A 24,549-nucleotide genomic window follows, 5' to 3' on the forward strand; every position below is an offset into this window, starting at 1 on the left:
TGGTCGGTGTGAGGTTTGAAATCTGCGGTATGAGGGAGGTAAGATAAACTTGCGTCCGATCTTAACGGAATATGTGCATTGTGTTAATAGCTTAGAATGTTCCCTCTGTCCATCTACCAGTACCACCATATTCTGCAGGAGCGTTTCTGGGAAATGAACTTATGGCACTAATGGTGTGACGATTTGGCAAACAAAGGAGTCGTAACTGTTCTTCCTGAAAAACCCACGAGAACCAGGACCCGGGCTGGATATTACCGGGATCTATGGTTGTGTCGAAAGTGATTGGAACCAGGGCCTGGCATTAACAGGCAAAGAAGCTAAAGAATGTGAGCCAGCTCTGGCTCAGCCATAGGTAATTATAACATGGATTACTAGGGAGCAAGCAAGTTGCTTGGTTGCTTTAAGTGACCGTATATACATAATACCAGAAAACCATCCCAATATCACAGGCCACCATCAAAACCTCAGCAATTATTCGTTACACATGCCCAGCCCACCCGTAGACCAAAGTTAGCCTCACATTGATACTGCTTTATCATGCACATAACGAATCCACGTCTGCCTGAGCCTTGTGCTCAGGCTTCTGGAAAAGTTGTTTTGTTGTTACAGAGTCAGGACATACAAGGCTCAGGCTTCTGGAAAAGTTGTATTGTTGTTACAGAGTCAGGACATACTGTTTGTCTTGAACTGTCTGTGACGTGCCGATTCGCTTTTTTAGAGCAAAGTTTTTAGGTTGTGCAGGGTGACCTTTTCAGGCCAATTTATCCAAGATCCCAAGACTGTCAGAGTACTCCATATTCTGACTCCGGGAGTGTAGTGTTGGTAAAACAACTAGAGTGAACTGTGAGACATGGTATTTAGTATTCACGGCATGTTGATATTTATGTTGCTTGCCAAAGAACTCATGGGAACCTGGGGCTGGTATTGACATAAAAACAAGAGAAAAGCAGGAGCTTAAGTCAGTGCTTGCAAAATAACTAATGAGAACCAAGATGCAGGGTCTTGTGTTGTTGAAAGAAACAGTGGGAACCAAGATCCAGGGTTTGCTTTGTATAAGAACCAATGGGAACGAGGATGCAGCATAGTGCTTTATCAAAAGATCCATTGGGAACCAGGATCCAGGGTTTTGTTTTGTCAAAAGAACCAGCGAGAACCAGGATCCAGGGTCTTGTTTTGCTGACAGAACTGGCGAGAGCCAAGATCCAGGGTCTTGTTTTATGAAAAGAACTAGTGGGAACCAAGATCCAGGGTCTTGTTTTGTTGACAGATCCAGTGGGAGCCAAGATCCAGGGTATTGTTTTGTAGAAAGACCCATTGGGAACCAGGATCCAGGGTCTGGTCTTGTCAAAGATCCAGTGAGAACCAAGATCCAGGGTCTCGTTTTGTCGAAAGGACCAGTGTGAGTCAGGAACTAATATTAGGAACCAGGCACATGTCTGTGTAGAAGTGTTCAGTTCCGTGCAATTCACGCCTGAAAATATAGTTATAACATCAGACCTCAGTATGAGGACAGTATTATCGTAAAGTTCACTAATTTTTTGTTCCATAAGCACTGGAAATTGGCCATAATTATCATTTCCTGGGGACAGCACCTGAGCCAAATTCCGTCGTGGGATTGGTTTTTGAAAGTTTTATGTATAAGCTCAGCATATGAAGGCAAAATGTTTGAGGTTCAGTAATATTGCTGTGCCTAGAGTACACTTGCCTGACAAGTAGCGTTACAAATGAAGGAAGAGTGCTGCTTTCTGGGGCAAGATTCAGGCTGGCTCACACATCCCATGGACGCCTTTGCCGCGCTTTGCCAGATAGGAAAAGCTGATACCAGAAGCCTAGAGATGTTTCCAATCACAGTGCTTTCCAATATATGCCTGATGTAGCAAGCGTCCATATTTGAAAACGTCTTTGGAAAAATCCCCTTACAAATGAACTAAGGATGCCGATTTTAGCATTTTTTTTTAAGTCTAAGCTTTGGAAAACTTTTCGGATGTGTTCCAGGTGGTCTTAATTTTGTGAAAGATCACACGATGGAGCATATAAGGTCAGACAGAATCCTAAATTGGGAACAGAATCTACCCATTTGGTGCAAGATCCATGGTGTCACCATGGGTGCATGGAGTGTTCTAGATCTGTATGGTTTTTGAACTGAAATGGCCATCATGAAGATCATTTGGTGTATTTAACAGCCCTATCTTTCTAAGACCTAAACAATCCTAGTTTCTGAGCTGCACGCTCGCGAAGATGTGCAGATATTTTGGAGTGACTAGCTCAAGGTCACCCAGGCATCCATGACGTTATAATAACGCCGTTGAAATCCTACCATTTCATTAGCTATGCGGCGATCAAGGCCAAGCAAAATATCACTGTCAAATGGTTCATATCCGCCGCTGTTGAGCACGATTTCCAGATATATCGGAATTGTAGAGCAGCCTTTTCAAGTAAAAAATATTCCAATAGCTATAAGCATGATCATTTCACCTTATCTGATGCTTACTTCAATATCTTCAGATATGGAATATTTGATGTTCCCTTTAATTTTTAATCCCTCTAACATCTTGCTGCCATATTTGACAGCTTCTAAGTTGGTTGATTGCTTCAAAGTAACTTCCACAAGCTAGATCGAGTTGGTGTGCAATGAAAAACAGCCCACGTCATGCGTGGTCACATGTTGTCTTGATCATGCCAGTAATGCATTCTTTTGATGATATTTCTGTACAGTTTGGATGCCTAGAATATATGTAATATCTATATATGATGGGAGTATTGCGTATATGAGGTAATGGGCCAGGCCACACACCTTTTTCAGTAATATAAATAATAGGAAATCCTTGAGACCATTTCTCTTTCGGCACTACGATAGGGTTATTAGCTGACAGGAAGCAAGTACAGTTTAATGCCCGCAAAAGGTTATAGAAGGTATAATGTACCTGCAAATGAAAATCAACTATCTACGGTTGGAGCGGGTGGCGGGCGGCAGGCTGGCACTGTTACATTAACGGAGCCGTTGATCATAAACGTACCATCAAAATACATACAAACATACACCAATGCACTGGGAATTAAACAAGAAACGCGCCTCCTTAGCTTTCGTGCCCCCAAAAGGCAAGATCTCGTAGGTGTGGTGTAAAGCTGAAAAAGTGCGATTGTTCCGAAAATCCGACTTTGACCTCCCATAACGGAATCAATTATTGAATTAACAACATAAAAGCTAGTATCAGTCCCGAGGTCTCGTTGATACCAATCCACTGGTGTGTTTTCACTCAGCTCGATTTGTATTAGTTTGGAAACGCGAACGGTGGGGGTCGCCCCCCCCCCCCCGCTCTATCACTCCGCGTTATGAAAAACAACCAATCAGAGCGAGGGTTAAGGGGACAGGTCAGAATATTCGTATTTTGTGGGATACAGGCGCAAGCTTTTTTGGCCTCTGCGTAACAAATCCCACGCACTATCTCACGCTACACTGGGGCGATGCAAGTATTGAAGAAAAAAGCTCTTGCGGGGGGGTAATAAATCCACAAAAATCTCTCTCCACCGCTTTGTTTTCAATTGTGCATTCTTTTTTATGTTACAAACTTTTTTTTACAAACTTTTTACAAACTTTTGTGTTACAAACTTGTTATCGCCGCCTCCGTGGTCTTGGGGAAAGGTGCTGGACTCGTAATCCAGCGGCACTGGGTACGAGTCCCAGAGTGGGCGCATTGTTTGACCCGAATGAAACGGAAAGGCCAGCTGGCAACTTGCCAAAGAGGCTCAACCCAGACCCGAGGCGGCCGTGTCGCAGCATTGTGCGGCACGTAAAGCCCTCCGCATTCCTGTCCGGCGAAAGGGCGGAGGCAAAATTAGCTGTTGGACTGGACGGCATGCCTGGGTGGTGGGTTCGGGGCACACGCAACAAGCTATGCTTAGCAGGTACTCTGAATCCGAAATCACCCATACAAACCATTCGGGATAAATTTATAAAAAAACTGCGCTACCTTAAGTTGAAAATTGCCAAATGAATTCATATCACGGCCTTTTTCTACAATTACAGTAGAAAATGCCTGAAATAAAATTAAAGTCCCTGAAATAAAATTTCATGGATTTCCATGATGACCAAAATTCAGCTTTTTATCAGTTAGAATCCGCGCCTGGGAAACCTTTACTCCATAAACCAAAACCATGAACCAGAAATCTAACCAAGGGAAACCTATTTCGTGGCCTGCGTTACATGGATGGCGGGTGAATGTCTGCCGTGCGAGCCGAGCCGTACGCGTACGAGCCGTGCATAGTGCAAATGGTTGAATATTTCCGATTTCGAGCGCTGTGACTGTTTCTTTGGATGACGACTTTGTTTAGTGTTTAGCAATATTTCTTATTACAGCACCGCTCATGGACCGAAATCGCAACGTTTTTAAGTAGCATTTGAGCAGCGTACATATAACCACCCATGGAATTTGTCCGCCAGCCCGTTATGACATATCCACGCGCAGCTATCATACGTTTCAGCTATGGACCTGGGACAACACACCACGAACTCGTAAAAACATGGAGCAGGGCGTGAAATGCTTGTCGGCGAACCAATCACTGGAGCGTCGCTGTTTCGATCACTTGGCTTATCGAATGTCCGGCACAGGAGCGGCCGGATATCCGGCACTATGAGGGGGTAGGGGCAGGGGGAGGAGCGCACGAAACGGAGGGGCCGCCGGGCACAGGAGAGGGCGTGTGTCTGACACAGGAGCAGCCTTCCAGCATTGGAGTGGGCGCACCTTTGGCACTGGAGCTGCCGTGTACCCGGCGCAGGAGAGGCTGCATATCCGGCACAAGACATGCAGCGCGTCAATCACAGGGGAGGCTGGGTGTCCGGCACGGGAGAGGCCGCATATCCGGCACAAGCCATGCAGCACGCCAATCACAGGGGAGACTGGGTGTCCGGCACGGGAGAGGCCGCATATCCGGCACAAGACATGCAGCATGTCAATCACAGGGGATATTGGATGTCCGGCACAGGAGAGGCCGCATATCCGGGACAAGACATGCAGCACGTCAATCACAGGGGAGACTGGGTGTCCGGCACGGGAGAGGCCGCATATCCGGCACGGGGCATGCGGCATGTCCATCACGGGAGAGGTCGCATGTCCGGCATAGGAGAGGCAGCGTATCCGGACCGGAGAGGTAGCACTGCAGTGGGTGCGTGTCCGTCACTAGGGTGGGCGCACGCGCGGCACAGGAGAGACCGCAAGGCCAAAGCGGGGCGAGTAGGCGTCGGCGCCGGGCTGCGGAGAGATTGACCCCCGCCTAATTCGCCGTTTTTCATAACGCGGACGATGGGGGAAGTGGGAATACAACTTCGCTGCCATTTCTACACTGAGAAAGATGGGGACTCGCAAGAGGAAATAATGGATGGGCCTCAACAATATCTTACGATGGGCAATAAGTCGCATGTTACTAGGTCTATTATCAACCCTATTATTAGACCACGCCAAAGGCCGAATTTTCCTGAAAGTCTGACTTTGTTAACTCAACATCCCATAAGGTATGAGAGCATGCCTAGTAACGACACGGAGTTAAACACGCGTGTTTCTACACATATTTGTGATGAGGGGACCCGTTATTCTGTAACGATGTCGGCGTGCCACGCGCGGTCTGAGGAATCGCGGGCGGCCGCCCGTCGCCCGCGCCTGTCATGGATCGCCGTGCAGTGTTACTAAGACAGGAACTTTCCTTACACCAAAACTGCTGGGGGCACGTGTTTTATGCCTAAACAGGTCTCTTGGATGCCCCAGATGATACCGGAAATTTGGGCGTGATTGCACAACATGGCGGAGAGATTTTCTTCGAAAACCTTAGGAGGTTGTGTGCCAAGCTGATTGTCATTTGGAGGTGCGAGATTGTGCACAGTCTGCTGTCCTCGGACCCCAAGTGAATCCACGAGACCCGCCTCATCGCAGACCCAAAATCAGGTCAGCAGCTGCTGGAGACGCGCCTTCCGACCATATCCTTATCCACTCTGCTAGAATACCGAGGCTGGTGCACGCATTGTACGACAAATGCACAACCTGACTCTGCACTGGAGGCTGGGTCATGCCAGTTTCAATCATGGGAAAGAAGATGCTGACTGCCCGGCCAACCAAGCGGTGGATTTGAACCAGACCATCCATGCTGTCCACCTGACCAGGGCGCAGCTGTTATCAGTTGCAACACTGTTGATTTGGTCCATATCAGAGCCGTGGTAACCCGCGCCAAAATGCCGCACCCGATGCCTGAGCCGGATCCACAGGGGCTCATGACTGTCCCTCGGCTGCGGATGGATAGCATTTAAATATGTGAGCACAGGGAATTCGATCCTTCGTCCGGACGCGCAGTTAGATTACCTTATGTCACGGCCCGATCTATGATCTCAGAAACCTAAACTTGGAATTGCAATCACTTGTACTGACAACAGATGGGTAATGCTCTCGCACCATCTTGAAGACAGATGTCCCAGCCCTTGATATGTGCCACTGACCCACAATGCTATCCTTGAACCAGCTCAGCAGAACCACGAGAACCACGAGCCATGCCTTCACAGCTTAGGAGTTTCATTAATATCTCATGTATCATCAAGGCGAGAGTTTATCACGTACTAATGTTCATTATTTATAAGTTATTATTTATCAAGCCATCATGTATTATTCAGTGGAGTGGCAATTATACTACAAAATAACAGCATGCAGGTAACAACATACGTCGTTTGTGCTTTGCACTTGTCTTTACACCATACGCGCACGATTTGATTAGTAGTATCAATTTGCTCTAAATCCTTTTGAACAGTTCAGAATTTCGATTTGAACCAGCCGACCCTGCGGGAAAAATCTCATCTGACTTCCTGCTCACCACTATAAAAGTAATACATGTTAGTTGCCTTGCCTTTTCCAACGTGTGCGTTTTGTAATGTTTGCGATATACTACTGTGTACAAATGTTTCTGTAGTAAGTGCTACGAAAGCTTGCAACACTCCGTTAAGGCAAAAAGACACGCGAACATGGAGCTGCAAGCTGCTCCCGCGAATCAAACGAAACATTCTACTATGGCTTTGATTTCTCGCCTGCGGCGTTTACCACAGTGTCTCTCTTCGAGGCACGCTCTGACTTCGACAACGTGAGCATCACATGATTCATAGGCCGCACTGGTTCAAACTTCAACCAACAACAACTTCAAAACTTCAACAAAAACAAAACTTTAGCAAACTTCTGACAGCGTAATCTGGACCCTAAAAAAATTAACTTGATATCTTATCATGTCTTGACGGCACTGCAGTGGAACTTCCTACAGCTGTTATTGGAGGTAACTACTCCTAAAATTCCACTACTGTTTTTTTTTCTTCAAATACGCCCTAAAGCTGGGACACTCTCTTTCACACTCACCCTAATCGGCGGATGCGGCTGCTCCCTAAGGTTTTCTGATGGTGCCTCTCTGGTATGTTGTGCAATCGCGCCCAAATTTTTGGCGGCCTCTGATCTGGCACCAAAAAATTGTCCCTAGCATTCCTGATTTTTAAGAAACGAGGCTTTTATAGCAGCACTGCAAGGTGATCAACGGATGGTGCGGATGTAGGCCAACACTGTTACATTAATCAAGCCCTAAATGCTACACTGGTGCTAACAGAACATAAAACTACACACCATTGTACCGCTAATTAAATAAGGTGCACGCTGAATGGATTGTATGTTACTATATGGTATGGTCTCGTGCATATATGTACACACGTAAAGCTGAAAAAATGTTCGATTTTCAGGAAAATGTGGCCCTTGTCCTATTTAATAAAAAATATATATCTAGCAACGCAAAACTTCTTACCAATCGCGAAATCTAGTTGAGATCCATCTTTTTTCTTTCCGCGAGGCTCTGTCTTCTTCAGTTTGCAACGTCATGCGGGGGGGGGGAGTCGTATCGATCTCCCCTACCCCTCCATAAGTCCGCGCTATGAAAAACGGCGAAACAGGACGAGGGCTAATGAATGAGCCGTGGCTAAGCATCATGTTTGGTATACTCATCATGCAGTTTATATTTTCACTCGTGTATGCCCAATGACATAACCATGACACAAAAAGGAGGCACAACAATCAAGCAGAGAACATTTGATGAAGCCATCAGTACCGCATGTATTCGCATGATGTCTTGCCTGAACACACCACAAACCTACAAAATGGCATCAATCCCATAGTATTTCTAGCAAAAAATTATCTGGCTTCCAAGCATTCAAGAGATCTATCACCGTTAGGTGAGTGTTAAATTGGATGTGATAGGTAAAACGAACTACACATCAACAATTTTGCCACTTTCAGCAATATTTTTGGCCCAAGACCCTTACCTGGCTCCTTGAGTAAATCCTGATTGCATCCCTGGTAGATAAATGTTTACAACTATGTGACATGGAAAACAGTGGTTATCAATTCTGCACTGAAATGCAGCTGTCCGCTAATGACCTTCACGAATACATATGTGTGTAAAAATAAATACAAACACATAAATAATGTGCGTGCGTGGGGAGCAAATCTGGGAGCAGCTTGTTTTAGTTGCATTTTATGAGCAGGCTCGAACATTTTTCTTCTTCTTGAGCTCCCCTTCCCCTACTCCCGTGTATTTTGCAAAACCGCATCCCTGTAGCCGCAAATCTATCAATTAACATGGTACTGCAGGCGCCTGAAAATAACATCACACAAAGGACAACATCATGCATTTTAGGGTATCGCTGGTGTATGCTCCGCACACTGCCTGTCGCACCACGGTTTGACGATAGTTGTTGGGTGCGCTGAGTTGGGCGAACACAAAGTTTGCAGACAGCAGGCAAATATCAACCAAAAAAGGCAAGCATAAAGCCAACATCATTCCAGTGCGAACCATGCCCCCTGCTAACATGACGATCCTTTTAACAAGGCCACGCCTTCTCACCATTCCGAAAGCACTTCACCAAGTTGGTCGTTACGGGTGACCAAAACAATTCGAGGAATCACGGAGAGGCATCGCAAAGGCCACAGGTTCCGAAGACGATCAGGTTTTATCGACCAAGATATGACAAGGCGTTCCACAAGCGCTACGTCGGAACGTTTCATCGGCGGCGATGCGGAATCTGAAGTCTCCGACATGGCCGCCCTCCGCATCTCCGCCACGTGCCCCAACAACAAGACGGCCTCCTTCGTCGCCCGCCTCTGGCCAGTGCCCAAGAGTTAAAATTGCGCTCGAGAAGGACACCTGCTCGCGTCTGGTACACAAGGGATAGAACAACGCATGGTGACGAACGATTCCCCTCCTTTCCCCGATCTCCTTCGAGCGGAAAGAAATTCCTGTTCGGGTCCTGGGAAAACGCACTTTCCCGCGTTTCTGAATAGGACAGGACACTGGAGACGACGCATCAGAGATCTCCACTGAAGATTTAACTTAAAAGGGGGACGCGAAACACGTCGTCGCGCATCCTTTTATGGAGTACCAGCAACTGCAGAGGTCATGTTCAGGGGCCATGACGTAACCGGGATTCGAACCCGGACTCCCTCCCCCTCCCTCACGTGGAAGTCGAGTGCCCAACTACTCGGGCATTACCCCTCGGAGATTTAACGTTACGACAAATAACTATTAAGTTTAAGTACTCGCCTCGCCCTGCAAAATGCGTATCTGGCACTTCGAAAATTTTACTGCGAGAATTTGATGAGAAACACGCCCCAGTTCGCAGCTCACCGTTATCTTACAACTCATACGCGTAAGCCCTTTATCTTACAGCTCATACACGTAAACCCATTATCTTACAACTCATACACGTAAATCTTTTATCTTACAAATCATACACGTAAACCCTTTATCTTACAACTCATACACGTAAACCCTTTATCTTACAACTCATACACGTAAACCTTTTATCTTACAAATCATACACGTAAACCCATTATCTTACAAATCATACACGTAAACCCTTTATCTTACAACTCATAAAAGTAAGCCCTTTATCTTACAACCTATACACGTAAACCCATTATCTTACAAATCATACACATAAACCCTTTATCTTACAACTCATATACGTAAACGCTATCCCAGGACTCATGCACCAACCTATCAATTGGGGCGTGGGTAAAATGCGAACCTGTTGGCCTCACCACTTTGGACTAAAACAATTGTGTGAAATTGCTTGACGACGGGAATCTTCGATACATCGAGAGACAAGCAGCACACTCTTGGCTGGGTCAATTTTTCGCGAGGCAATTTGTGACGTCACCATAAAACGACGCCTGCGTCACGTCCAGCACGCGTCATTCGCCACGCTACGCCGCCGTCGGCCAGCTGTACGGAGCAGAGTCGAGCGTCCACAACACAGATACATCGACCCGACCTGAAGCCGTCCCGTCCACCGGCCGACCAATAATCCCTGCCCCATCGCATGCAGCTCCGCCAGAAACTAGTGCAGAAGGGCTAACCTGTTGGCCCAGTGGCGCTTACGCAATGGGGGTAAGGAGACGAGCCCTGCGTTTCGCAATGTTCGGAGGAGGTAAACATCGGGTCAGAGTGCCTCCGACCTTCAGCGCTCCGAGGACAATGCAGGAGGTCGGGGACCGGGCGGCATGCTCAGTGCCACGTCACTAGACGAGAACGCGGCGAGTCGCCTGCCGGAGCACATGCCTGACCACAACAAACAAGTCCAGCATGATAGCAGTGACGGAACAATGCACCTTCACAACGCACCTCACTCACTTCTAACAGACGCGTTTTGGGTTACTTGAGAAGGAAGGAACCCTCACCGACAGTCAAGGCCAAATGTCAAATGGATAAGCCGTGGCACGGGTTGAGAAAGCTTTGTGATAGGCCGGCGGAGAAGTTCCAAAGAGCCTCAGTATCCGTCCGACGACATCTATGCCACGTTCAGGACGGCGACTACCACGGAAGGACAGCATGCCGATCTTCGTGAACACCGAAGCGACCTGCCGACTACCGCCATCCATGCTGGCACTCTGACCGTGTTGTTTCCGTGCAAGGCAGTCTCATTGGCGCACCACAGCCCCGGCTTGGTGTGGGCTTATAACGGAGCTCGTGCATCGCGGACCAACCGTGGCGAACGAACAAGCATGGCATCCTGACGCCACGCGAAAATTGATGTCGAAATCATGCAAGGTGCATCATGAGGCCATGAATGCCGAATCCCCATATTTATTAGCACATTAAGCAACAAGAATGACGAGCAGAAGCATGATGCCGGCCACGCAAGCCAGTACCAAACACAGATGTGTTGTCTCTAACCAATGTCACACGTAGCAACCTCGAGTCTCCGGACGATGAAAGCCCAGTGCCGAACTACCATCTTCTGCAACATACCGTAGCACTGCACCGTTCACGACAGCCACACTCATAGTAGCAGGACGCCGGCAGCGCTGAGTCCTGGCCACTCTGCAGCAGAATTGGCAAGACCATGACGGAGCATACCCGCTGCAGCTTCACCGTGACTTCCGATTCCTAGGTCCGAGCCGGACAAGCCCGACCGTGAATCCAGGGTCACGGGGTGTGGAAGGGAGGGGGGGGGGGACAACTGGCTGTTCACGGCCCGGTTAGTCTGCTGATGCAGGTGCCCTGTCCCCTGAGTCTAGGCCAGGGAGCGGGTCTGCCACCGAGGCCGGTCACGCGCAGCCCGGCGTCGTGCGACCTACCTTCGTGTAGCCTGTCATCCCGACTTATTTCAGTTGTCACAGCAGACCAGTCCGGTGTCGTAACGTGAGCGGTCTCGGCCGACGGCGGTAAACTTGGTCTGACGCCAGGCGGGCAAACATACAGCGAACCCGGCAGGCAGACAAACACAGAGGTCCGCAAACGGACACACAGATGAGCATACCAACAGACGACGGACGAACACAAGAACAGCCAGCAGTATACATGAACAGCATGAACAGGCAGACAGCAGGACAGATGGACAGAAATCCACTGAGAAGGCAGACAAGCGGCCAGCCAGGAAGCGACGGTCGGACAGCCAGAGAAACAACGGACAGACAACCAGAGAGGACGACGCGGACGTTCACCTGGCTGGCTGTCACACCGCCGTCCAGACCGACCCAGTAAGCGAGTTGGCCGACGGGAGTGTGCTGTCGAGACCAGCTTGAGTGCAACGGGTGCGCATTGCCCAACAGACTATGGACTGCGGACTTTGGACGCATTCCGCACACCGCCAGTCATTGTTTTCATCGCATGCCCCGCAGATGCATTTTATTGTGTTGTATTGTAATGTAAGCTGTTTTTCATTATTTGATCTCGTTACCTTTGACTGGATTTCACTTCATCCATCCGAGGCGCCCAAAAATCCCAAATTATCATCACCATCACCACCACTCCATCCACACAATAGTCATTGCGCGGATAACTCTTCACAAACGACCGTGACTGAATGGACGACTTGCAGGCAGCTAAGACAAAACAGGCGCGCCACGCAAACTCGCCTTCCCACCAAGGTCGGACTGCCACGAGGATGAAGGCACCCGCCCTACAATCCGAGGCCGGCGGCAAATGTCTTCACCTGACATTACCAGCGGCAGGACAAAGCAAAACGGGCTGAATCTCGCCTGCATGGACCTCCACACACCAACTGAGGGACACAGTGCGGTGTCCGTCCTCTGAGGACCACGCTCGTGCTGACCTCCCGCATCCGGGTCAAAATTCGCTGGATACGCACGTCTTACTGGCCGGCGCCACACAGATGGCGGAGAAGAGTGCTGAGCCAGAGTAGCGATGCCACGCCGGGGTTAGATTTTAGGGGTCCCAGATCCTGAGACCAACACATGCTCCAGTCTTGGGTTTCATATGTTTTGATCGCGGCTTCAGATATTTAAAAAAAATATCTGGCAGATTGACATTTTAAAAAGGATGTATCGCCTATCATGCCATTCAAGCACAATGAATAAACCTTAAGAATATTAAGTGGAATGATCGCACTGAAAGGCATGCATGCAGACAGGCAGGTATGCAGACTTTTCACTAGGCCAAACTGTTGTAAGGTCTACCCGAATGGCTGGGACAGAACAGTTGCTCGATTCCCTGGAGCTCAGACTCCAGCGTCCGCAGTAGTTACGGACTCGGTCCTAAAGGGAATGCTTCACATTTGAAAATATTGAAGCATCAGATCTGTAACATCAGATATGATGAAACAACCTCACTTATGACTTTTGGTAAATATGCTCCCTAACACTTTATTGTTTGATCACGTCATCGTACCATGCACAGCATTGGTTGCCGGTCTATTGACGGCCATTACATCTATAAGTCGTGCTCACTAACGCCAGATACGAACAACTCAACCATTGTATTTTTCCTCGACCTTGATCGCCGCATGGCTCATGGAATGGCAGAATCTGAATGACGTTATTATGGTGTCATAAATATCAAAGTGACCTTAAAATACTCCCCCTGTTTCGCGCGAGTTTAGCTCAGAAAGTAGAGGTGTTTAGGTCTTTGGAATGGCAGGGTTGTGAACAGCACCGAAAGGTCCTCAAGATCGTCATCTCAGTTCAAAACCCCATAAAAATATGGAACATTCCCGAAGGGGCGTTGCACTCTTGTGCCACGAGATATAAGTGAGCTTATTACATCATATCTAATGCTTGCTTCAATTTCTTCGAATGTAGAACACTCCCTTCAAGCTGCTTTACGACAAGCAGCTGACGAATGCTGTTTGAAAAGAAGCTGCTCCAACACTTAAAAAATACGTGTAGTAGACGTGATAGACCATACATGACGTAGCTCTGACGTAGTTCTGACTGTTTCAACAGCTGCAGACCCGCACCTATCCCAGGCCGGTGTTTTTCAAAGTGATGTTACCGTAAGTCGCATGAAACGTTGACCCCAAAATAAGGATACCTGAGCGTTTGGGGGTCGGCCTAAGTTGCATCATACGCAGATAACACATTAACAGCCGCAAAGCTGGTCAAGTGATACAAAAACAAATCTGAAGTGAATGTTGCATATTGGAGGACATTACATGAAGCATCAGATACAATGAAACAAGCTCACTTAGAACTATCGATATAATTTTGAGTGGAGAAGTCTGCTTAAGGCCACATAACTTCTCGCTTTAGTAAATATGTTCATCAATGCGTCGTTGTTTGAGTACATCACCCTACCTTGCACAACATTAAAAGCCAGTCGACGGCCGTTATATCTGGAAATCGTGCTCACGAACGCCAGATATGACAACTCGACAATCATACTGCCTTGGCCTTGATTGCCGCATTGCCAATGGAATGGCAGGATTTCAATGACGTTGGTTTGTCATGGATGCCTAGGTGAACTTTAAATACTCTGCACGAAAAATCTGTACATCTTCGCGGGCGTGTAGCTCAAAAACTAGAGAGGTTTAAGTCTTAAGGAGGGCTTGACTGTGAACTGCACCGAATGTTCAGATGCCGGCACCCCAATATTGCAAATCTGGCGATTGTAAAAAAACCTGGAATGGCAAAATACTACTATAAGCATTCCCAGTCTAAAGCAATTGCCTGTTGCATTCGTCTCCCCCAGACGGTCTGCTGAGTCGCGCTGCCGCTGCTTACTAACAGTCAATGTTTACTGGACTATAGTGGAGAGGTCAGCCAACTGTTACCAGCTGCTTAGCAAGTTGCACAAGCCACGTGAAAAGTGCCGCTGGTCACGGGAGCCAGGATTAATTATAAAAGTAATCCCCATATCTGCGGTAATCACAAGAACAGTTACTCTAGGTCACTCACAGAAGCAGCGAACACTCCTGAGAGTCGTCAGAGACGGCGCAGCTGCGTCACAGCAGCCAGCGCCAGCGCGGCCTTCTCCAGTCTATTCGCTCGCAGAAACGGCGGCAGCTGGGTCGGTCACAAGACCGATGGGACGCTGCCGACAGTGACGGCGAGCAGTGACGTTGGCGTCATTCGCAACAGACTGCGAAACCTCTCATCGGGCTATCTAACCGGCAACAGCAGTCACAATAGCCAACAAGCAGCGACGCAGTCCGTCGCAGCTGTCACTGGCAACGGCCGGAAGTCACAGCGGTGGGTCCCGCCGCAGACACGCACCGGTCACTGACAGCTGACACAACCAACCACAGCCGCACCGTCAGAAACAGCATCCTGTCCGAAGCTACCACGGCGCGGGCGGACCGCGCTCCCTCACCGGCCGTCGCAGCGTCGGTCCACCTCCCCCGCCCTCCGCGCGGGCCGCGCGACACGACTGCAGGGCCGGGGCGGCGGGGCGGCGCGGCGGCGCGGCCGGCCGGCGATGATACGTCCCGCTCAGCTGACGTCGAGGGGCCACAGGGGTCACGACGAAGGCCAGACGGAGAACCGCCGGCGTCCGAGTGGTCGAGGACGGGGTGACGATAGGTGGAGCGACGGCAGTGGGCAGGAGCGCAGCATGACGCAAACGTGGGCGGGCTGAACAATAGCATACTCCACGCTTGTTTGCATGGCATCAGCTATGGGACCAGCATAACACCGGCGTATTCAGCGTCTTTCAGTCACTACCATGGCCGATAGATTATCGCATCTTGGCATTAAGGATCGGTGTTGCATTTATACGCATCCTTGATTATTTTCTATTTCAATGTTTGCCTGTGTAAAGCGCATGATGCATTCCAGTATATGTACGTAAAGTATGCTCGTTATATGGCTCAAAACAAAGGCACCCAGGTAAGCACAGCGTTTAACAGTGCATGGGTTATTGAATTAACTGCAACAGGTGGGTTGAGAACATTACTTGAAAACGGGGATATGGATGAACGATGATGAGAACAAGTGATCGTCCTAAAATAATTAAAAGGGCCAGAATGATAGGATGTCAAGTCAACAACGACTGGCTGTGGCCATGCATGCCACAGTCGTCATGCAATGTAAGCTTAAGTGAGAGGTGCTGGATGAATGTGGATCACCATGGTTAAGATGAAATTTTAAAGCAAACTGCGTCATGATTGGAAGCCACTCTTAATACATAAGGTGGAAACGTATGGACCGTGTAATATATTTCTAGAAGGCCTTGAACATGCACCGCAAAAGTTGGAAACATATGGACGTTGCACTATATTTCTAGGATGCCTTGAACATGCACCGTTAAAGGTGGAAACATGTGGACCGTGTAACATATTTCTAAGAGGCCTTGGACCCACACCGTTAAAGGTGGAAACATATGGACAGCGTAATATATTTTTAGGAGGCCTTAAACATGCACCGTAAAACATACGCGAGTAGCGGATGGGTTCTGGCATTAGGTCCTCTATGCATGGATAGAGCTGGGCAGCACCGGCCCTATATATGGCGCAGAAGTGACCAACAAATATCTGACAATGTTTGCATTTAGATCATAATTATCAGTTGAAGATGATGAGGAATATATTCACAAAGATTTTTCAAATGCATGCATCGTGCTACAACTACATCAGACAAAGGTTGTTGAATAGTGGATGGATAGATGAATATCAGGCACCCATATAAAGCATGCCATCATATATTTCCAAAATGCAATTTGCTGTATCGGTTCGCTCTGATTTCATCCGTATGGTCTGACAGGGAGTGCCTCCTGCGTGATTCGTGGGTAAGTGGCGATGTAAATGACACAGTGGTACGGAAAAGGAAGCAAGTGGCAAGTGTGAATAGTGGACGCATAGAAATGTTATGAAAAGCTGTTGGCGAATGCCTGTTCCTAATAACAGAATTTGCCCTTCCAGCAGATTTTTCCTGGCATGAAATATATAGCTCAGCCAACGGGAGGTAATGTGCGGACCGGCGACCTAAAGTCACAGGCGGGGCGGAGAAATCTGCTTCTGGCTGAAGGCTAGACAAAAAGCTAAGTTAAACCGGCTAATGCCATCCGGCACAAGGCTACTAAGGGAGGGAAAGCTACGTTTGTTAAACGGCTGATTTTGTCCATATGTAAAGGCAAGCAAATACAAACACGGCGAGTTTGCTTATTCGTATATTCAGCGCAAACAGGCAGGTATACACACAGTACGAGACACCACAGAGCGGAAGCCAGGACCGCTTCATTGCTGCAACCGGTTTCTTCTTTTGGCTCAGCCGGTGGATCCAAGGAGCCGGCTCAGCGGTCCGGTGCGACCTTGCCGTGTGATGTGTTGTGCTAATCCAGGACATTCCCAAGAAAACCCGAATGCCGAAACAAACTGGGAAAAACAGCACGTCCAGGCCGAACTGTGCGTGGCAAACCATTGTCAAAGAGGAATACCCGCACGTCTTTAACTGCACAGGGAAAACTTTGCAAAATTCATGCGTAATTTTCTAAGTTCGTACCGGGTAGAAATTCGAGGAGGTCGAAAATACCCGGATAATGTTGCCCGGATAATGCTGTCCGGATAATGTCCGAATGGTTGTAAGTGGGAGTGGGAGTCTAGGGGTATTTGTGCAGTGTGCGACTGGTTGTCGCGCACGTCGGTGTGTTTGACATGCAAGCAGGAAGTGTTCCACGGTATATGGAGTGTGGCAGGAGTGACATAGAGGAGGTGGTGTACCTCCAAAAATATTTAAGTGTTGATTTGGCGTGGCCTGTCCGGAAGCTCGTGAGCAGGACCTCCTTCAGGCGCGTGTTTTAGTGTGTGCCGTTCCAGTGTCCCGTTGTAGTTTGATATGCATGCGTAGTGCGCGTTGGTCCTACTCATGGTGGAGGAATTGCTTGTAACTGGGCTGGAGTGCGTAAAGTATATCTAAAATTGGACGAGAAATATGATTGTGAGTGGGTAATAATAGTGGTAGTTTTGTGGTGTCATCCGGTTGATTGTTTCCATGATACTTGAGTGGCCTGGTGTCCACAGAAAGATGATATCGTAACAATGCGGAAAATACGAAAGCGTCTGTCGCATTTGCGCTTTGACTGGATGAGATGCGCTGTGAATAGAGGGCATGGCTTAGATGAATGAGCAAGAGTTTTTGCGTATGACGGTTTACTGTAGGTTGTGTTTTGGTTTACCACAGAAATAAAGAATAAGAATAAAGGGCTTTTATCTCGGCAATGTAAATGCTGTGATGGTCGGACAGTTGGTTGGATTTCTAATGGTTACTATGTATGTATGCAGCTCGTATACGGGAGTTTGTGCGCGGTCCGTCCGTATATATATATATATATATATATATATATATATATATATATATATAGATATATATATATATATATATACACACACACATATATATATATATATATGTATACACACACACACATATATATATATATATATATATATATATCGAAATGAATATATATATATACACATATGTATAAACGTATGAATGTTGCTTTCTGTTGTAAGCGCCGCCACGAGTGCATCTATCTACGCATGCGTTACGGTACGTTTTTTGCTCTCAGAGAGGAGCCAAAAATCTTGGGGTTGGGTCCAGCCAGTACGGACGTGGTCGTGGTGTAGGCGATGTGCCAATTTGTGGTAGGTGAAGCTGCTAGAGTGCAGGCTGGACTCTTGTGCTGATTGTGATGGCTTGCGCTGTATGAAGGGTCTATGTGTTAAGGCAAACTTTAATTCAGACCACACATTGCATCCATGACATAGTAACACGAGGAGACCATTCATATATGATAGAAATATCAATGCGTTTGCCGTGGCGAACAAAACAATGGGTTTCCGCTCAGTCAATGTGAGCGGAGTTGCACTGTGATAGTGGTGCAAGCTGGTTACTGTTGTGTTTCAAATTCACTTTGCTGTGTCCCATTGGAATTGAAACGCGTTTGCACGAGATTTTCCTCGCTGCAAAACGAGTGTCACTTTCAACATTTTAAAACCGTGACCCGCCCTGCAGCCCTCATTCCGAAAGGCACGTCAACCACCAGAAAGGTCTGCAAAGTAGCTCGGCCACACATTTTTCCGTTCACATAACGCAAAGAATAAATAGAACGTCATGATCAGGATCCGCGTATGATGACAACCAATGCTATTTTATTGCTCCTTTGTTTCTGAGACCTGTGCACGCGTCTGTTCAAACTGACGCATACATTTACCATATTTCGTCACTTCAGGCCTGATTCGGCAAGGAAGCGGACTGGCCACGATGTGGAAACCACAGTCCATGCCTACATGCATGATGACTTCAGAGGACACTCTTTTAAGGGGGGGGGGGGGCAGTCCCCCTATCCTTACTACATTATAGCTGTTAAGTCATTAAGTTTTGATCTCAAATGAAGACAAGGTATCAGCCGGGTTCGGCGTGCGGGACGTCTCCGTGGTGTCTGCCGTTCCTGCTGGGGTGAGAGGCAGGCGAAAACATATTCCCCAGCAGCTGAGCGCGTCTTAAGCGCTGATGACGACGGCAACGACCGGGGAACCTTAATGTTCTTGCTAAATGTTTCCGGGTTAAGTGAACAAATAAGAAATAAACAAAAACGAGCGGAGGAACGCGAAATTTCAAGTGCCTTTTTCTAATACCATCCATTTTGTACCCGGCGGAAATTTTTGAAGCTCAAGACAAGCCACTGCGCTGGCCAAGATTAAGCTGAGGTCACCGTCAAAATGTTTGAACCCTGGTACATTGTTTAGATATGGACAGATTCGGTGAACAGAGCAGAAGTGTCCCATTATCGGCGCCATGCGCATTTACTGCTTCTGTTTGATCTTTAAGCATTCTATGGTCTAATAACCTGTAAACTATATAGCCCCAGCAGCTGAGTGCGAGTACTCGGGCAGTGACTGGCTGGACTAACCTGAGTGACCGGGACCGTGCTTTCTGCGTCATTGCCAATCAGACACATTCGTAATACGCTGTACATCTTTCGACAAGTTGTTGACATTTGGGCCCTGCATGGAATATTTTGACCACATGGCCGAGGAAATGGTACCGAGGATTTATCAGGCCTTGCGTCGTTTCATTTTCATGACACGCTGGAAAATCTTTAAAGAGAGCATTCCACACTTGTATAGAGTTTTGAACTGAAATAACCGTCTTCAAGATAATTCGGTGTAATTAAGAACCCCGCCCTTCAGACCTAAAACCCTCTTTCTGTTTTTTTTTCTGAGCACACGTCCGGGAAGATGTGCAGGCCGTTTCAAGGCAACTCGAACGTGCACGCATCATAGCCACGTCCTTTAAATCCTGCAACCACATCGACCAAGCGGCGTTCAAGGCCAAGAACGATAAACTTAACGAGTCGTTCGCATCCGGCGTTCGCAAGCACAATTTCCATACATATGATTTGTCAGTTGGCTCTCAAGTAATATTGCGCAAGCTGTGCAACTATAAATCGCGAATCGCGGCTTGTGTTACAAAATACAAAAAGTTAGACATCCTTATTAATTATTGCGGACATAAAACTGAAGCTAAGACTCGAGACCCGTGAAGAATTTGCATGACAACGATCATTCACGGGAAGCTTATCATGAAACGCATGATTTCTCGCAAATTTGTTTATATTCAAGCGCTATGGTGGTCTTAAGATATTCACCCAACCTCCCCACACTGTTAAAAATTGGTTGCACCTCCCCTGTGTGGTTGGATAGGTCATGTATTTCAGTGTTCTAAATTTCATGAATTATGTTGACAGATGCACGTCATGGCCATAATTGTTACACCTACTACACTTCTCGTCTTTCATTATCGTGTACCAATTTCCGGAAATTCTGTTGAATGACTTGTGTTGACAACGGTCCAGATCTTTCACTCAACATTATCAGTTTGCGAATGCAATTTGCACCAACCTGCTTTCGTAATGATGGTATGTCATTTTGTTATATTAAACATTATTCCTCAAAACTAGTCTGAATTACTTTCGTGTCTCAATATTAGCAATGCACTGTTCAGCTGCTAGCCTTGATCCCCTTTAGTCTAAGGATATCGCAGATGACATAGGAGACACGCACACGCTTACTTTGAAACCAAGGGCCGAAATTGATTGGGTGTCCCCGGGATGACTCGAGGCCAGGTGGACCTGCTCATCCACGAGATGGGAGTTGAGGGCACCCTTGGACATGACTACTCTCGTTCTGCTATGGATGTTTGCCAGCAAAGGCGCCACTCTCAGTGTGTCAGGCCGCCCTAATTGGACAAAATCTCCTGTCATTGGCAGCAACGGGCGGCTACCAGCGTCTCAGGCGGTCCTCTTCTGGAAATGCACATCAGCTGGGCATCTAACGATGATGCTGCGCTTGCCACGTACCCAACAGGGACGATGAAAATGCTGGCTGCCATAGATGGGTCTCACATTCCAATATCCTAGCCAGTCGAGGATCAAGAGTGTCGCATTTGCAGGAAGGGCTTTAATTCTATCGCCCTGTAGGGTGTGACAGCCAACTTGATATTCATCGACGTCTTTGTTGGCTCCCCAAACTCTGTAACATGATGCTCGGGTCTTTCGCAATTCGCCGCTGCGTGAGGGTCCCCGTGTCTGTGCGGTGACCAGTTTTTCATCGCCGGCGACAGGGCCTACCCACTCCCGGCGAGTGATGCCGCCGTTCCGGGACAACGGCGGGTTAAGCCGCCGCCGACGGCCGCGAGGCCGCCGTTCAACACAGAACTCAGGGAAAAGGGGGGACCATCGAGCGTGCCTTCGCGATGTTGAAGGGCCGTTTCAGACCCTTTGAGTTCCTTAGGACGCGAGGCATTCAGGACACTGCCTGTACCATCATCGCGGCGTGTGTGCTCTCCGACATGTGTATGACTGGTGGGGACAATGGTGAAGACATGAAAGACGGACCAGCTGCAGATGCTGACCAAGTGGAAGGAAAAACAGTAGACCCAGATGACCGACAGCAGGCGGGTGAAGGTGCCGTGGCTGTCAGAGACCGACTCACGGACGCCCTGCTTGCCGGTAGACAATCGTAACACAGTATAAACTGTACCTCGCTTGACTCCCTGGCTCGCTGGCCGACCCCCCCCCCCCCCCCCTCAGTGTAAGTGTGGTCATGTTTGTTAGGTGTTGTTACTCCGAGACTGAAGTTTGTGGCAGACTGGGTCATAATGTTTGCTTTGCCTGAGCAATGCCACGTGGCATGTCAAAGCAAAACAACATAAAGGCATGTATTTGTATTCCAAGTATGTCACAGTGTGCCACAGGTAACACAGGTACACACTTGCACCAAACATAAAGCAAGCCAATGCACATGTCTGTTTGCATCTGCTGCCAATCATTATCTGTTCAGATAGCATGAGATGTCCTGGGTCCTGACCAGCACTTAACTACACACTAAAGCACTGAAGTGTGCTCCGCAGCATAAAACATTCAACACAAACAATCTGGGCTCAGCATTTCGCTTTCAGTTCTGCAGCATATGAGGCTTCTACTTCGGCATCTTTACCGTTCTGCAGCAAAACACCCAGCGCTGTTATCCAATCTCCATGCAGTTTCCGTGCCCTGTGAAGTTTTCCATGTGCCGCTTCTCACGCCTCTCCTCGCCTCTTCCAGCCACTGGATGACCTTGTCCTGCTTCGAACTCGTGGCTTTTCTCTAGGAGTGCCCTCTTTGCAGGTTTTCCAGCAAATGCCTGAGACATATCTTCAGAATCGGAGGTGCCAAAAGGGGACATGCCTTTTTTATCAGTGACACTTTCACTCCCGTATGGCTCCTCACGTAAGTATGGCTCTTCTGTTGCACGCATCAATGGTGTCTGACGGGGTATTGTTAGTTAGAGTACAAAATACCACTGTATTTTACTGTGATAATGTATTTAAATCCCCTCCAAAAGCAGCCTTGATTTCTTCTCATACGGGCAGGTCTCGCGCTCGCAGCCCGACTTCCTGATGTTGTGTGATGTACTTTGGAAGGATTCAGCAGGGTTTCGCACCTTGACATGACCCGAGTCGCAGCCACCTTAAACCCAGCTTCTTGCATGTTTTGGGTGATTTGCCCCCACATGTTTTTCCTGACCTTAGGGTCAGAATGGCCAGGTGTTTTGTCGCTGTACAAGGCAAGCAAATGTCAAATAGCGCGATCAGAACACATGTCGGAGTGGGGCTGCTCAATGTGTGTATCACTGCCGCACTTGTCACCATCGCTGCTTTCTCTCCGGTCCATGGCAACCTTACCAATGTACGTACAGGTCATCGATTCAAGTGTTCCAGGCGCAATGCAGCTTCCACACCCATGTTCTTCACTTTCTATTCATAGGATGTCTCAGAAATCATGAAGTAAATCAACTACTAAGGGCTGAAACGGAACTATGAAAGTACAAATATACTGATTGCATGCAATGAACTTTCAAACACAGCATGCAGCAAGTAGGCACCACGACAAAGAAAAATAAGATAAAAATGAGGCAGGGAGCCCAAGTTCATAGTGGGCGTGTATTACGTAAAAAGTTAGTTGAATTAAAATTGCCTTCCCCAATTTATACACCCGTACTTTGCATCTGGAATGCGACAACAAATGGCGCCAAAATGGCATATGAATGGCTTACGCTCCCAGTGTCGACCACAGCCTCCCCAAACTCCTTCCAGAACAACCCATCATTGCGGAGGAGGTTGGAGGAGAAAGGAGGCGAGCTTTGAGGAGCTTGGAGGAGGTTGGAGGAGCCTCAGAAACGATAAGATTGGTTTTAAACAGCTCTGAGGAGGTAAGAGGAACGACGAGAACGGACCTATAAAGCGTACCGCGGTACCTGCCTCTCTCCTTGGCGGAAAGGGCAGGTACCGCGGGGACCAAGGACAGGGATGTAGCGTTCGCGTCCAGCACGCTTAATGCAGCGTAACGCAGGTACAGCAGCACGGATAGGGAGGCCCCGGCATGTATGTGGGCATAGAGGAAGTGACAAAGTAGCTGTGGAGTAGAGAGCATGCTTGCCGTCGTCTATTCATGTCGACCAAGGGTTTGAGCAAATCGATCCTGTGCATTTCCTAATAGTCGATCATGCCCATAATTTAAACGTTCCAAGTGCAGCAAATCAAGAGGGAGGTAAAAAAGGCAGGGGGCAAATCACGCCAACGATCAGCAGGAGGCCAAAGATGGTGAGGAACACCTGGTTGCCGCTCTGGAAGAGCTGATATCGACTGAACCACGCCGACATCGCCCTAGCTGGCAGCACAGATGAAGAGCTGCAGATCCTCACCACCCGGATTAAGCTAGAAGTGAGCTTCATGGAAATGCGATGAGGCCCATTGTGTTTCTACAGAACAAAGCGAACGACATTGTCCTTGCCGAGGACAGCCCCAAGTGGTCGGAGGTCGGCTTTGTGTGAGTGCCAAACACCGGCGCTGTCATAAACTTCTTGGCGTCCGTTGTGTCAAGGGGAGGGGAGGCTAGTCAAAGCAAGTTGCAAACGACAATGACCGTCATTTCACGTTGATGAAGTTTGTGGCGTTCTCCCATGCCAACAGGATCCAACACGTCAAAATGTCTTTACCACACAACAGGTGCACGTATACTTCAGCGTTTCGAACGTAGCTTTAAGGTGGTGCTTTAGATGGCAGACCAGCAAGGAGCGGATGGACGGCACCACAGCCGGCGCCTCCTGTTGGTCTACCGCGCCATACCTCACACTGAGACGGGACGCAGTCCGCTGTAACATCCGACAGCCGTGGACTGCGGCAGTCGCTGGAGACGGCTGCCGCACCCAACAGCGGCCAACATCCGACAGCCGTGGACTGCGGTCGTCGCTGGAGACGGCTGCCG

At 48.2% G+C, this 24,549-nt stretch overlaps 1 protein-coding gene across 1 annotated transcript in view; it reads left to right on the forward strand.

Annotated features, from left to right (window-relative positions):
- The first annotated feature begins 9,099 nt into the window (after positions 1-9,099).
- LOC119094123 (extensin-like) overlaps positions 9,100-24,549 on the forward strand; it is a 34,685-nt gene continuing 19,235 nt past the window's right edge. Inside the window, exon 1 of the mRNA XM_037217200.1 lies at positions 9,100-9,167. Coding sequence (XP_037073095.1) covers positions 9,100-9,167 — 68 coding nt within the window. The remainder of the gene's footprint in view (positions 9,168-24,549) is intronic.

This window comes from Pollicipes pollicipes, unplaced genomic scaffold (assembly GCF_011947565.3).
Source record: "Pollicipes pollicipes isolate AB1234 unplaced genomic scaffold, Ppol_2.1 Scaffold_4002;HRSCAF=4701_pilon_pilon_pilon, whole genome shotgun sequence".
Lineage (NCBI taxonomy): Eukaryota > Metazoa > Arthropoda > Thecostraca > Pollicipedomorpha > Pollicipedidae > Pollicipes > Pollicipes pollicipes.